The sequence below is a fragment of the Peromyscus californicus genome, unplaced genomic scaffold, assembly GCF_007827085.1.
Source record: "Peromyscus californicus insignis strain IS unplaced genomic scaffold, ASM782708v3 Scaffold_19__1_contigs__length_69161282, whole genome shotgun sequence".
NCBI classification, from domain to species: Eukaryota; Metazoa; Chordata; class Mammalia; order Rodentia; family Cricetidae; genus Peromyscus; species Peromyscus californicus.
The window spans coordinates 10,520,622-10,534,479 of record NW_026294491.1 but is presented as its reverse complement, the minus strand read 5'-3'; the positions used below and the strand labels follow the sequence as shown (position 1 = coordinate 10,534,479).

The 13,858-nt window shown below is 46.8% G+C and overlaps 1 protein-coding gene across 9 annotated transcripts in view; it reads right to left on the bottom strand.

Annotated features, from left to right (window-relative positions):
• Pcbp3 (poly(rC) binding protein 3) overlaps positions 1–13,858 on the bottom strand; it is a 204,004-nt gene that overhangs the window by 49,321 nt on the left and 140,825 nt on the right. For all 9 annotated transcript variants that reach the window (XM_052744608.1, XM_052744607.1, XM_052744609.1 and 6 more), the window contains one exon: positions 12,158–12,290. In XM_052744608.1, the coding sequence (XP_052600568.1) occupies positions 12,158–12,167 (10 nt within the window). In that variant the 5' untranslated portion in view covers positions 12,168–12,290. The remainder of the gene's footprint in view (positions 1–12,157; positions 12,291–13,858) is intronic.

Sequence of the window (13,858 nt, the reverse complement as noted above, 5' to 3'; positions counted from 1 at the left end):
AGACTCACTCTTTAGTATTCTGCAAATACAGCCACAACAAGTGAGTCTGTGTGCAGTGTGAGAAGAGACAAACGGATGGAGGATCTAAGAGTCAGAAACCAGTGCTCAAAGCCATGGCAAAACAGGAGACAGACCTTCAGTCGGTAGTGCTCGGCCAACTGACAAGCAAGTAGGACATGAGGCCCGAGCACTCCCTGACAGTCTCCCTCAAGTCAACCCCAGTGAAGCCAACAGGAAACATCAACAGGAAGCCCTGGACAGCACAAGATGTTTGTACAGGTAGGGAGAGAGGAGACTCCTTATAACTAAAAAGCTATTAGCTGCTAAGACAAAAAGAGGTCATGAGCCACATTAGAATTAAGATTCTCTGTATCCCCGGCCACTGTCAACAGAGGGAAAAGCAGCCCACCGGCAGACGTTCACGGCACATTGCTTCGCTGCTAAGGCCTCCAAAGCAAGGAACAGCTCTATGCTGCACATGGAAAAGGGGCAAGAGAGTTGAACAGGTACGTCCTGAAGGGGCGCTCCGCATGACCAGGACAGTTGGCCCTCTGTGACTTCAGAGTCAATTGACCAACAGATAAAAGGTATTTGGAAAAAAAGAAACTATCTGTACTGAAGAGTGGACAGAACTTTTTTCCTTTTTATTATTTCCCTACACAATATAACAGCTGTGTACAGAGCATTTATATTGCATTAGGTATTCTAATTTACCTAGATGTGCTTTAAAGAAATGTGGAAAGATGTGTGAAAGTTCTATCAAATACTACACCATCTGACCTGAGCATCTGGGAAATTCTGGGACGTGTGAGGGTCCTGGGGAGTTGTAGGAATCAAGGAAGATTTTAAAATATATTTAATGAAGGAGAAGATGCCACCTGTGTGAAAAGCAAGAAGGCTGAGCAGGAAATGAGATTTTTATGAAGGAAAAAGAAAAAAAGAAAAAGAACCCTAGGCAGCCGTGGAAGAGGGAGCTATGGGAAGTGTCCACAGTAGCTTGTGGGGTCTCTGAATGAGGCCATAGAACTTGCTCCTGATGAGAGACCCCATCCCATGTTACTGCCTCTCACCGGCTCCTTTGAGACATGAGCCAAGTGATACAAGAAGCAGACCAGAGGGGACACAAAGCTGCTAGGCAATCTCACTGCTGCCTAATGGAACAAACATTCTTCCTGCCTATTGCATGTGCTTGCTGCCTTAATAATACGGTGTCGCACAACAGCAACCTCAGGCCCTGCTCCCAGAGTGTCACAAGGGTTCTGCTCCAAGATGGCCTCTGGCTCCCTCCTGTTTCCAGTGCAATGGTGTCCCTGTGGCAGGAAGCATGGCTGTCCTTCCAGAAGCAAACAGCTACAGAGGAACACATGCTTGGAACACTCCTTGCTAAATCCTAGACTGAGCACCGAAGCCTAGCCTGGAGTGTTGCTTCCTCTATTACTAGAAGCAGGCTCCTGGAAGGAAGTCAGGTGGAGTCTCTTTGAGGCTTTGTCTCATAGCAACTCAAGTCCCTGGCACACTCTGTGCCCAAGTGGCCCTGCAAAAACTGGACAACAGCCATTCTGCCCAGTGGTGGCCTGCTGATGGCTCCACTAAGATAGCTTGTCCATAGTGTGGTGACACTCCTGACAGTGGCTGGACACAAGCCATCAACCCCGAGTGGGAAGGGGATTAACACTGTTGGTCAGGTCTTCTAGTAGGCGTGTCATCGTGAGGCTGCAGGCTGCATGGACAGCAGGTGCCAAGATAATGAGTATCTCCATGGGGTCAAGGTGGAGCAAGAGAGGAACATAGCTCCCAGCTTTCCTGGGAGGGTGTTCATGGCAAGTCCCCAGGGACGCACCTATTAATGATTTTAAGAGCATTCATTTATCAACACAGACAAAATCATTGATTGTGATTAACCCTGATAGAAAAAAAAAAGCTAAATTAGATTGATAGGTCATTTCTTTGTGTTGCAAGGTTTGGGCAATAATATCTGTTGACCTGAAAAAAACATTATTTCCGATAAAAAAAAATCAGAAAAATATAACTGAAAGCATTAAGAATCTTTCCAAATGAATTTTTTTAAAAAAGGAAAAAAGATGAAAGGCTGAAGTGAAAACAAGATTACAAACAGAAATGACAAATATGAGTAAACATGTAAAGGGAATAAAAATAAGTGCTGCACAGAAAAGAAATTATTTGAAAAGTAAAGATAATGAAGAAAAATGCAAGATAAACACACTGAAGAAATAAAATATAACATAAATTTAGACAAATCTGAAGCAACATAACAGGTTCAAAAAACCTAACAGGTAACAAACTAAAAAGACAACTGAAGCTTCCAGTGTGACCGGAAGCTATGAAGGATCAAATTAAGGCGATGAGCCTTGGCGAGCCAACAGCTGGGCTCAGCAGCTCTGCTCTGGAAACGGTTTTGCCGAACCCAGGGAAAAGCAGCATGAGATCTGGGCCCAGTGGGGCCCCAAAGATCCACACACTCGTGGTTCAGTGACCACAGAAGCTACGGCCAAGAAAGTCCCCAGAACCCCTGCCCTCACCCTCCCACTCACAAAGTCTGTGCACCCGAGTCTCATGGTTGCCAAGGACCTGCATGTGCACATACATCAGTATCCTGGAGGTGCCACCTACACGTGTGTTTAGGAAAAAAGGGTGACAGCATCACCCTCATGCCACACACTATGTACCAGATGATGACCTTGGGGCATCTGCAGCTCTGGCAATGTCCAGGCTAGGCTGACTCAGTAGGGGACTGTGCAAAGGCAGCTCAAGGATACAGCCTCCAAGCCACGTGATGGCACTGAGCTGCTGCCCTGCTTCCTGGTGCAGCTCAGGATTAGACTTAATCCCCAGGACAGCAGTGCCCCAGAGAAGCGCTCTGGCTTTCAATCCGCTCTTGTCTAATCCCAAAAGCCTTGCTGCTGCTTGTTTAATTTATTTTGGATGCATTTGGCTCGTTTTGATTTCAGTCTGTGTGATAGACAAAGAAATAGATGTGTAGATGAAAAATAAACTCAGTATTCACTTGCAAAAACACAAATGTAGATTTATGAACTTAAATACTGCCTAGGCAAAATAAGTTTAAAAGCCCCAAGCTAGAGGTAGGTAGGTTGTGGAAGCTGCTAAACAAAAATATTACTGAGCAAGATCTAAAGGAGACCCCATCTGGTCCCTACGAGAAGCAATGAGGCAGGAAGCTATGACGTTGACTCTAGTTCAGCCACAGGCCTTTCCTCCTTTCTTCTGGTGCTGTGGGCCCCAGGTCTTTGGAGACTAGTTGTTCACTGGGTACAGTCCCAGGGACCGGTCAGAAAAAATGCCCGATCAGAGTAGGGATATTGGGACCTCGAGTGTTGTGGCTATACAGCTGTGGGTCCATTGTTGCGCTGATACTATCTCCAGGCTCAACAGTAGTGTCAGAAACCCAAACACACTTTTCTAGTTGCCAGTGCAGGGGCCTCTCTAAGACACCAGGAATGCCAGCAGAACTACTCTGGAAGGGACTCCAGCTAGCCACATACCACATGTCTCAGTTGCTGGGCTTTGCTTAGCCCTGCGTTGCACAAGTACCACACTATATTTGTCTGGGACTTACACTTTAAGCACAGACACAATCGTGACACAAATATGAAGGGGACAGCTCAAATGTCACACAGCACTTACCATGCAACACTGATCATCCACTCACATCCAAAGTAAGGCATTGCCAGGCAGCCACTAAGGACTTCACCCAGCACTGCAGTACCCCTCTATGTCCTCTGGGCCTGACCTCTTTGACACCGAGTCACCCATGCTGCTGTGTGACAGGTGTGGCTCTCAGTCAGTATCACAGATCTTATTGCAAATAGAACTCCACAACATGAACACTGCTACAAACGGTTGCCACGTCTCCTGTTGATGGTTATCAGCAGTTCTTTGAGCCAGGGAAAGGAGGCCTGGAGGCTGAGTCTCCATGGGGCCATGTTAGGACTTATTTTAGCCAAGTTTCCCATGTCCTGACTGTGGGAATTAAAGGTCTTCCTTATTTAATTATTTTTAATAAACCATAATGTGATGAACATTCCAGACATGGATCTCTGTGCAATAAGGTTTAATCAGAGAAGAGACTTGGTTTGCAGCAAAAACGGTAGGGCTAAAAGGTATTTGCACTAAAATGTTGGCAGAGATGACCAGCCATGTTCCACAAAGTAGTATGGTTCACACCCGACCAAGCCTGTAGGGTATGTGGGCAGGATGCCATCCTGACTCCTGCCAACCTGCATGAGGCTGTCCATCAGTTCCTTCACATTGTGCACACTTATCTGTCTGGCCACTTATGATCCTGTGCTTTGGTGCAACACTACTCTTTTTGAAAAGGTGCTGCCTGTCCACTGTGCACTCAGGCCTTCTGGGGTGTGTGCGGCCTACAATGCTTTATCATAAAAAGACATACAAAAGGCCAACACGTAATTTTTATGCCCGTATCTCTTTAGTCCATCCCAAAATTTGTGTGACATATTAAATTTAGTACTTTAAAAAAAAACAAACTTCTAATTACCCAGTAGCATTTATTGACTAGCTTATTCATTCTTAGTGATCTCAATGTCACTTCGATTACAGCAAAACAGAACGAGGCATTCTCACCTGTCTCTGCCCCCATTCATATGTGACATTTTGATTATTCTTACGATAGCATGTGTGTACAAGCATGCGGACATACATATGCATTCATGCACCCATGTGGAAGCCAGGGGACAACCTCAGATGTTGTTCCTAAGGTGTAACCCACTTCGTTTTTTGAGATCGGTCTCTCAATGGCCCGGACCTTACAAAGCAGGCTAGGCTGGCTGGCCACCGAGTCCCCAGGGATCTGCCTGTCTCTGCTCCTCCAGGGCTGGAATGTTTATGCCACTATGTCTGGCTTTTCATATGGATTCTGGGGATTGAACTCAGGTCCTATTAGTACCTTACTAACTGAGCCATTGCCACCAGCCCTGACAGCATATTCTCCCCCCCCCCCCCCCCCCCCGAGACAGGGTTTCTCTATATAGCCCCAGCTATCCTGGAACTCACTCTGTAGACCAGGCTAGTCTTGAACTCAGAGAATTGCCTGCCTCTGCCTCCCAAGTTCTGGGATTGAAGGCATGTGCCATCACCACCCGGCCAGCAAATTCTTATACAGGTTTCTTGTCCCTTCTGTCCTCACATTGTTTTTAATGACGGTGCCCCACACCAGCACGCCTGTGCAAAGGAAGAGAGGGAGGCAAGCGGCGTTCAAAGCCCATCGCCATGCAGCGGGAAGACAGAGTTTGCATATGGCTGTCCCATTCAGTCCTCAGCTTTGCCAGGGCTTGTTTCCCAGCCACAGACAGGCCCTTTCTTCACTGAGACCATCTGTCTAGAGCCCAGCTGCAGCTACTGCGGTCTCCTCGCCTCTCTAGACCACTCCACCGAGTGGCCTCTGTACACCCTCCCCAGTGGCGGTCGGTCCTAAGTCAGCACGAGTCAGAGCTTCTGCAGCATCTTTCCTGCTCCAGCACTGGCCTTGGGCTTATGCTACAGCTCACCTTGTGTTCTAGCAGGTGTGTTCCTCATCTCCACAAGCCTCAGTCCCATCAGGTGCCGGTGGGGCAGCCTGTGCCCTTTCCTCCAGAAAGCTCTGGCTGCACACGACTAAAGCAAAGTGACTCAGCCTCAAACACCCCACTAGGCGGTCTGCATGCATCCGACCAGGTAATCATTGGCAGCATCCTCTGATCTCCCAGACCTGGTACTCAGGTCCATACCCTCTGCACCCAACTCCAGCTGCATCAGGAGCCCTGCTTTTAAATTTTCACTTGACAGCCACACCAGGGGTTCTCAGACTCAGAGTGGACGTGGCATGTACCACCAGAGAGGCCTGTCCTACATGGCCTAGCCCAGAGGTTCCAACTCCACTGATCTGAGGCAGGCAGCACGGAATCTGCATCTCCACAGGGCCGTTAGGGGATAGTGGGGTTGCAGAGATCACACCTGGACAACCAGAGACCTGTTCTGTTTCATAAGCAGAGCAGCCAAGATGCAGAAGCCAGATGCTTTGTGGCTAAACTAGAGAACCAGATAGGTTGTACTCAACAGTTCTGCAATGGATAGCCCCGTGCACTTTTGGGGACCTCCTGATACTCAGCTCCCAATATTGAGGCATTGGTCCTCTGAAGCCTACTCCATTGGAATCAGGACATCTCTTCAGATGGCTCCAGCTGTGGGGTACTCCTCACTGCAGATCTTCCCCAGGCCCCTCTAATCGCTTGAAGAATGCTTTAGTGAGGCTTCTGGCCTCTGAGCAGGGCCCGGCTGTCTCCTGGAACGTCACTTACCTCTCAAACACAGAATAATGGGATGACAATTTGTTTCAGGACACTCCCAAACCCAGCTTCACAGGTGGCCCTTTAAGTCCCACAGAGACCCCAGCTCAACAATGAATATGATGAGGGCAATGTGGACAGGAAGAGCCATTCTAGTGTGCATGGGGGCAGAGGACAGGCACAGAGTCAGGTTTCCAGCCTGTGTTAGGACTCTCTCCTCTGTCTGCACATCACCACAGGACATGGCTCTATTGCTTCTGCATAGCTATATCTATGCTGTAAGCTTTCCCAGTGGGTTCAGGGAATAAAGGATCATAAAGCATACCCATATCCCATGAATGGGTTCATTTCCAGAGGCAGTCCTCACCCCTCACCTGAGAAATAATGGGGAACATTACAATTTCAAATGTCACATACATGAACATGTGTGATTGTCACAGCTATACACCTCTATCTTCACTTGCTGTGAATGAGTGCTCACATTAAGCCTAGTGTCCGAGATACATGTTACAGGAAGCACAAAGGGACAACGTTAAAACTGCATCAGTGTATGGGGCTTTTTCCAGGCATCAGATTAACAGCTACAAATAAGGAAAATGTTGTACATTTCTATCCTGTCTTAGTCAAACAAAAAACCCAAACAAACAAACAAAACTCTGTTTCCTCAAGATTGCAAAACAGTTCAAGAAATGCTCTTTAGAAAACATTCAGGATTCACTCTAAGGCTGTAAGTTTATCAGACAAGGAGTCTTTGTGAGCCCTGCTTTGTCACCAAGGGTACAGCTACTGTGCCACACAACAGAGATGGACAGCATGCATAAGCAAAGTGCTGGTGCTTATCCTTACAATGCTGGCCACACACCATGTTTCCTGGAGAACTGGAATAAGCTCAGATTTCATCTGAAAGGAAAAACAGTTCCTGGTGGAACACACTCAGATTAAATTGCTACAATTCTTGTTCTGGTACACTATTTCTGGAAGCATTTCCCCGTGTGTGAATGGGGCAGATATAACCAGATCCTGCAAACACATACATGCTTGTCAAACACGCAAACCGGAACATCCTGAGGCAATGCACACCTGAGCTTATTTACAGGACAGGCAAAAATGTGAAATTTTGTTATTTATAAGCTATAAAAATGTGTATTAGTTTTTTATAAATATTTTAAAACTACTATATATTCACGTAGGTTTTACCATTGGGGATCATGTTCAATGACTTGCCGGGTAAAAAGCTAACTAGTAAATTGCTCAATATAAATATTAAACTCTAAAATATACTTTTCCATTTATTAATAATATGTGTACATAGATCTTTTGATATTTGGGTTCTGATATTTGGGCTTCATAATGCTCTTACCCATGGAAACATATAACTTTCTGAGTAACTTCAGAGGTTTAAGCCTCTAACAAAGACGGACTTGAGGAAAAAATTGATCCAGAGCACACTGAACCCTGTTCCTAAGGATGGCTCATATAATCCAGGGTAGGGATTATATTCCTTTCCATATCTGGTATTTCTGACCAACAAAACATACGTAAAATTGTATGCTCTTACTTTTTTTTCAAATAATGTCACCTCAACAGTAAAGAACATTAAAATGCCATTGGTCCTCCCCAAAAGAACTGCCTTATGAAAGCAGAGGACCCAATATCTAAAGCCGCTCGTACATAGAACCCAACTCCGCTCTTCCCACTGCCTAGCAGAGCTCTGTGCATCATCATGGCAGTTCCTTCGGCACCTTCTCCCAACGTATCAAATATGTGACCTTGGCACACTCTGCCATACCACCTGGAGATCTGAGCTAGGACTCTTGTCAGCCTTGGCCACCTGTCCTGCTCTGCTGACCACTCACCCAGGCCCATAGAATCCCCTTACCTCCGAACAAAGCAGCCCTGTAGGGTCAAGAGGATCGAGTTGGGTGTGGGAGCCAGACAGATGGTTACTCTCCCCGTTTAGAGAAGATGAAATGCTAACAGAGAAAAATTAGAGTGATGTTTTGTTCTCAACCGAAAGAGGCCACCCATCCCATTGGCCTGGGGTGGGAACCACGTGACATTGCCCAGGCACATGTGACCTACTTTTCACCCAGCTCCCCTTGTGCCCTTGGAGGGGCACCCAGCACTCATGGCTGTCATTTCAATGGTTCCTGCCCCCAACAGGACTGAACAAGCCAGTGTGCCTGCAGGACATATACATAGCAGCTCAGCCTGAAATGGGGAGGGGGGATGGCTAGCATTAATCCAGACACAGCTTTTCGCATTAGACATTGCCATCGTGCTGACCATCCATGTGCAGTGTGGGCAGAGGCAGATCCCTAGACATTGACTATGGGGATGCCTTGAATTGACTAGAGACACACTTGCAAATTCTCAAGGGACCAGGTGAACAGTACCCAACTCACCTGGGTTAGGTACACAAAATGACAGACTGGAAATTCTTGCCTTCCCTATTTTTAATTAATTGTAGTCAGTCCTGAGAAGCAAGCCTATGCATACACTCAGAAGTGGATGAGAATGCTAAGTCATTTAAGGTGGTCTGGATGTGGGCTGTGATATGTACAGGCAGGATAAAGGGACCAACTCAGGACCCCCAGGCTCAAGTACTTGATACCTAAATGGAGGGGTAACATGAATATTAGCCACCATCAAACTGAGCATTTCTGCTAGTAAGCAGGAGAGAGCAGTTATCCCATGATACTTGATTACTGATGCGCTAACTTTATCTAGCTACTTATACAGTATCAGAGCAGGTTAATGACCAAAACACAAGCAAATATATATGAGAAGAAGGCCAGGAGGAACTAAGGAACTATGGGCTGTACCAGAAGGCAGACTGTACAGTGGAAGGAGCTGGTCACTTTAAGCACAGAAATTGCTAGTAACTCTGCAATGCCCACCACAGCACAGCAAAGAAAGGGGAGTCCCAAAGCCTCACCATGTAAATAATATAAGCAATGGACATCCAGTATAGAGAAATAACATAATGAAATGTTCCCCAGAAAGATCAACCTGGATCTGCAATCTGGGAGGTGTACTATCTAGGTTCCATCACGGTGTCTTTTAAACAAAATAGAACCAAACTGCCCACATTTGTCCTCTTTTTGCACTTAGTATTACATAGTAAATACTTTAAGTTAATGCACTTAGGTTTAGGCAATAGTACCAAATTCCTGATATTTCACTTTATGAATAAGACTTCAGGTACTCGGTTTTATGTTTTAGTGTGTAGAACTACAATGAGTCTACAATAGTTGAGTGTGCCAGACATTTTGAGTTGGTATGTTGAGCAATGTTGTAGTAATATTGCTAAAGTTTGGGGCATATGTTTACCCTCAAATACGTATGTTGAAAATCAATCTCCAGGCTAGATGTGATGGCGCATATCTTAAATCCAGCACTCAGGAGGTAGAGGCAGCCAGATCTCTGTGAGTTCAAGACTAGCCTGGTCTACAGCAAGTTCCAGGCCAGCCAGGACTATATAGTGAGACCCCACCTTTAAGAAAACAAAACCAAGAAAGATAGCTAAATCAATCTCTACCATGACAGTATTGGGGCCTGTGAAGGTGACGAGGCTGCGACCTCCACCTACTAGCCAACTAGTGTCTCACAAGAGGCTCAGGGAGACCAGTTTGGCTCTCTTGCCAGGTGGTCCTCCTATCACACAGAAACACAGTATTTGTGTCTCCAAAGGATGCAGTGTCCAAGGAGGCTCCAGACTGGAAGCAGCTGCATCCCTACCAGACTCCAGACTGGAAGCAGCTGCATCCCTACCAGACATCAGCAGACTTTCTGGCATCTTCATCTTGGGCTCCCAGCCTCTAGAACTGCAGTAGATTTATGTGGGTGTGACTTATCTAGTCCTGGGAATGAGGCCCCTTTGTCTTGTGACCTCCCCACCATGTATCTTTACAGCATATGATTTCTGGGTCAAAAAATACATAAATCACATCAGGTATGCACGCCTCACGCCTGCAATCCCAGCACTCAGACTTGCTAGTACAGGAGTCTGCATGGTCATACATTCAGGGAACGTGTGCCTGGGAAAGACCACGGACCTTCACACAGGGCACAGCAAGTCCTAGAGGTATGCTCTGGGCAGTGCAGGGATGTGGCTGTAGGAACCAGGGACTTCAGGAGCTTGTTAGTCACACCAACCGTCCCAGATCTGAGGCCTCTCTGGTGCGTGAGCCTATTAAGATCAGTCTCCTCTGGGTAGAGGCAGAAGAGGAAGCTCTTCATCTCACCTGGGAATTAAGGCACACGGCAGTGGGAAGCCTAGCCACCCCAGGACACTGGCCCAGCAGAGGGCATGTTGTAGAACGCTGACCTCCAGGCACAGCATGATCCTTAACATCTTGAAATCAGAGTATCTATGGTTATCTCTATGGGACCTTTACAAGATCCACAAAATCAGGCCCTTTAACAACCCCTCCTAGCAGAAGTGGAAAGCTCACTGGGTCCCTTTCCTCCCCAAGGGTATATAAGTATTCTACCCCAGTAATTGCTGTGGTGGGGTGGGAGGTAATGGAGAAAGTCTTCAGTGATATATAGCTGCCTGCCCGTAATTACCCCTTGCTCCTGTAAGTAACCTCTTATCTGTGCTGTTGTAATTCCAATCAACTCATTAGTTCACCAAGGTACAACTGGATCGAATCATTCCTTTGGTCTCTCATTGCCCTGGGATCTGGGATGAACAGAAATAAACTTTTCAGAAAAAGTCCCATGACACAAGATGAGATGGTTTTGTTCCTTCTTGATGTACAGCCATACCTGGCGCCCTGACCAGTATAGTTCATTCTCTGCAAACCCCTCTCTCACCTTGACCAACAACTTATAACTCTGCTGCCCAGCTTTGCCTGACCCAGCAAAGGCCAATCCAAGAAGTTCCCTGGGGGACTGCTAGGGTCCCAAAGTGGGGGTGTAGGCCAGGACTGAGGAACAGAGGGGGTGGCTTGGAGACTGGTTGAGTGGGAGAAATGGTGTGGAGAGCAGAGTGATTCCCCAAGTTCTAAGCCTCCAGTCAGTTGCTCTGTGACTCCACTACCACCTGCGGACAAGGCCTAGGTGCTTACTTGTCCCCACTGTCTGTGCACTGGGCCCCTTTACTGCTGCAGGGCCCTTTCTAACCCTCCTCAGGAGCTCTCACCGGGCTTCAGCAGAACAGGCAGGTCTGGGCTGCAGTGAGTCTGGGGAGGAGGCACTAAAGGAATACAGAAGGTGACCCTGAACCCTTGCCTATCTCACTGTCGTTTGCTTTCCAGAACTAATATCGTCCATCCAAAGTTGCAATGAGGGGCAGAAGCATCCTTTTACAATCATGTACCCAACCAGAAAGCACTAGCCATGTCATCAGAAAGCAATATGGATGCTAATGAACAATCCAAAAGAAATAATTCTTTTAACCATAGTATCAGAAAGCACCCACCCTTTCTACTATCCATATCACCAGAAAGCATTATGGATGATAACGAACAAAATAAATAATTCTTCCTGCCACAGTATCAGAGAGCAGAAAAGGGGACTAAAACCCCATGGCGGCCATCAGTATCCCAGCACAGCTGCTGTTCTCCATTCCCTAGACCTGGGCTTGCCTCACGATTCCTGGTTGCTAAGGCTAACACCAGGAGAGGGGTTCCAGCCTTTGGGGTGACCTGAGGGTATACAACTCTCCAAAGTATATACAGAACCTCAGGGCCCAGCAGAATGGAGCAGGACAGAACAAAGAACAGTCGCACTGCCAACACGTGTGTTCCCTAACGGGGACCCTGGCTTTGCTACCACCATGCCTGATGAAGAAACAGACAGACAGAGCGGGTTTTAGGGCTACTCACCTTCCCCCATAGGCAGGCTCTATGGTTCAAAGCAGGTCCATAGATCCAAATGCTGAAGCACACTGTCGCTCAGAGCACCATCCACCAAAAATGGAGGTCTCTGGCAGGGCTGGCTTCTCTGGAGCTCACCTACCTGAAAGAGAAACACAGGGCAGTATGAGCTCTGGGCTCCAAGGCCTTGACCTCAGACTGGGCCCTTAGCAGCCTTTCTCCTTCCTATTCAGCAGAGCAACAAATGGCTCTAAAATGGTCACGTCTAAGGCCTACGTGAGAAGGATGTGTACCAGCAGAGATGACCTCAGGGATGATGTCTGAACAGCCCAATAGAGGTAAAGGAACATGAAGAAGGTGTCCATTTCCCAATGGGCATCCCAGAGGAGGTCCTATGAGGAATCTGCATGATTGATCTGCTTATAACATTTAGCATATATATCTTTTATTTATAATATTTAGTATATACGTCGTCTACATACACTATCCAGCATATACATCTGCATAGACACTAAGTCTAAAATGGCAGTTATTAGATTACACACTAAGTGCACTGCTGGTTTGCTCTGTTCACAGTCCACAAGGTAATCTTACCAATCTCTTCAACTTCCCCTTGCAGCAAGGCTACTGGAGCTACTACCTTCTGCACTGTCTGGCCTTCTCCAGCCTCATGGTAGCCTCAGCCTGTGCTGTTGACTTGTCACTTTCTGAATTCAGGTCTGGTGCCAACACTAGGCATCGATTTCTTGTTGCAAGCACTCACCTCACCATTGCCCTCCCTGCTATTTGTTATATATTCTCTGGGTACATATCCATGGCATCCCCAGGCGATTGGTAGGGACATCTAAAAGGCTTACATACAACAGCATCCTATGCTTGGACATGTGAGATCAATGCACCAAGAGTGATCACTGCCCAGGCTGAGTCTGCCTTTCCCAGAGCTGTCCAGATAATGAGTTTCAGGAGGCTGTCTCCAGCAGGTGTGTGTTACTCACCCATAGCATAAAGTTCCAAGCCAAATAAAAAGAAAATACTGGGGCAAAGGGATTCTATGCCAACCATGGTTGAAAGAAGCCTACCCCGCCCTTCTTCACAGGTCCTATACCTGGGAAAGCTGCTGCACAAATATGGCATTGAGCTTTGAGTGCCATGGTGTGGAGCTGGGCCCTTGAAGTTAGTGTGTGGATACCAAGGTCACTTAATTTATACATAGTATATGAACTAAGGTAATGCTTAAAAAGTTAAACAAGGGGGTAGAGAAATGCCTCCGCTGGTAAAGTGCCTGCTTTACAAGCACGAAGACATGAATTTAGCCCCAAGCACCTGTGTATAAAGCAAAATGCAGTGGCACACACTTAAAATCCCAGAGCTGGGAAAGCGGAGGCAAGAGAATTCCTGGGGATTGTTGACCAGCTCATCTAGCCAGACTGGTAAGTTTTAGTGAAAGACTGTCTCAAAAAACAGGGTGGAGAACAATTGAGGAACATACCTAATATCAATCTCTGACTACTGCATGCACATACATATGTACTTGTACACACTATGAACATAAACACACACACACACACACACACACACACACACACACACACACACACACACACACTAAACAAAATAAGAGTTGGGTATGGTATTTTCCACCTGTAATCCCAGCACTTGGGAAGCTGCAGCAGGAGGATCACCAATTCAAGGCTAGCCTACAATACATAG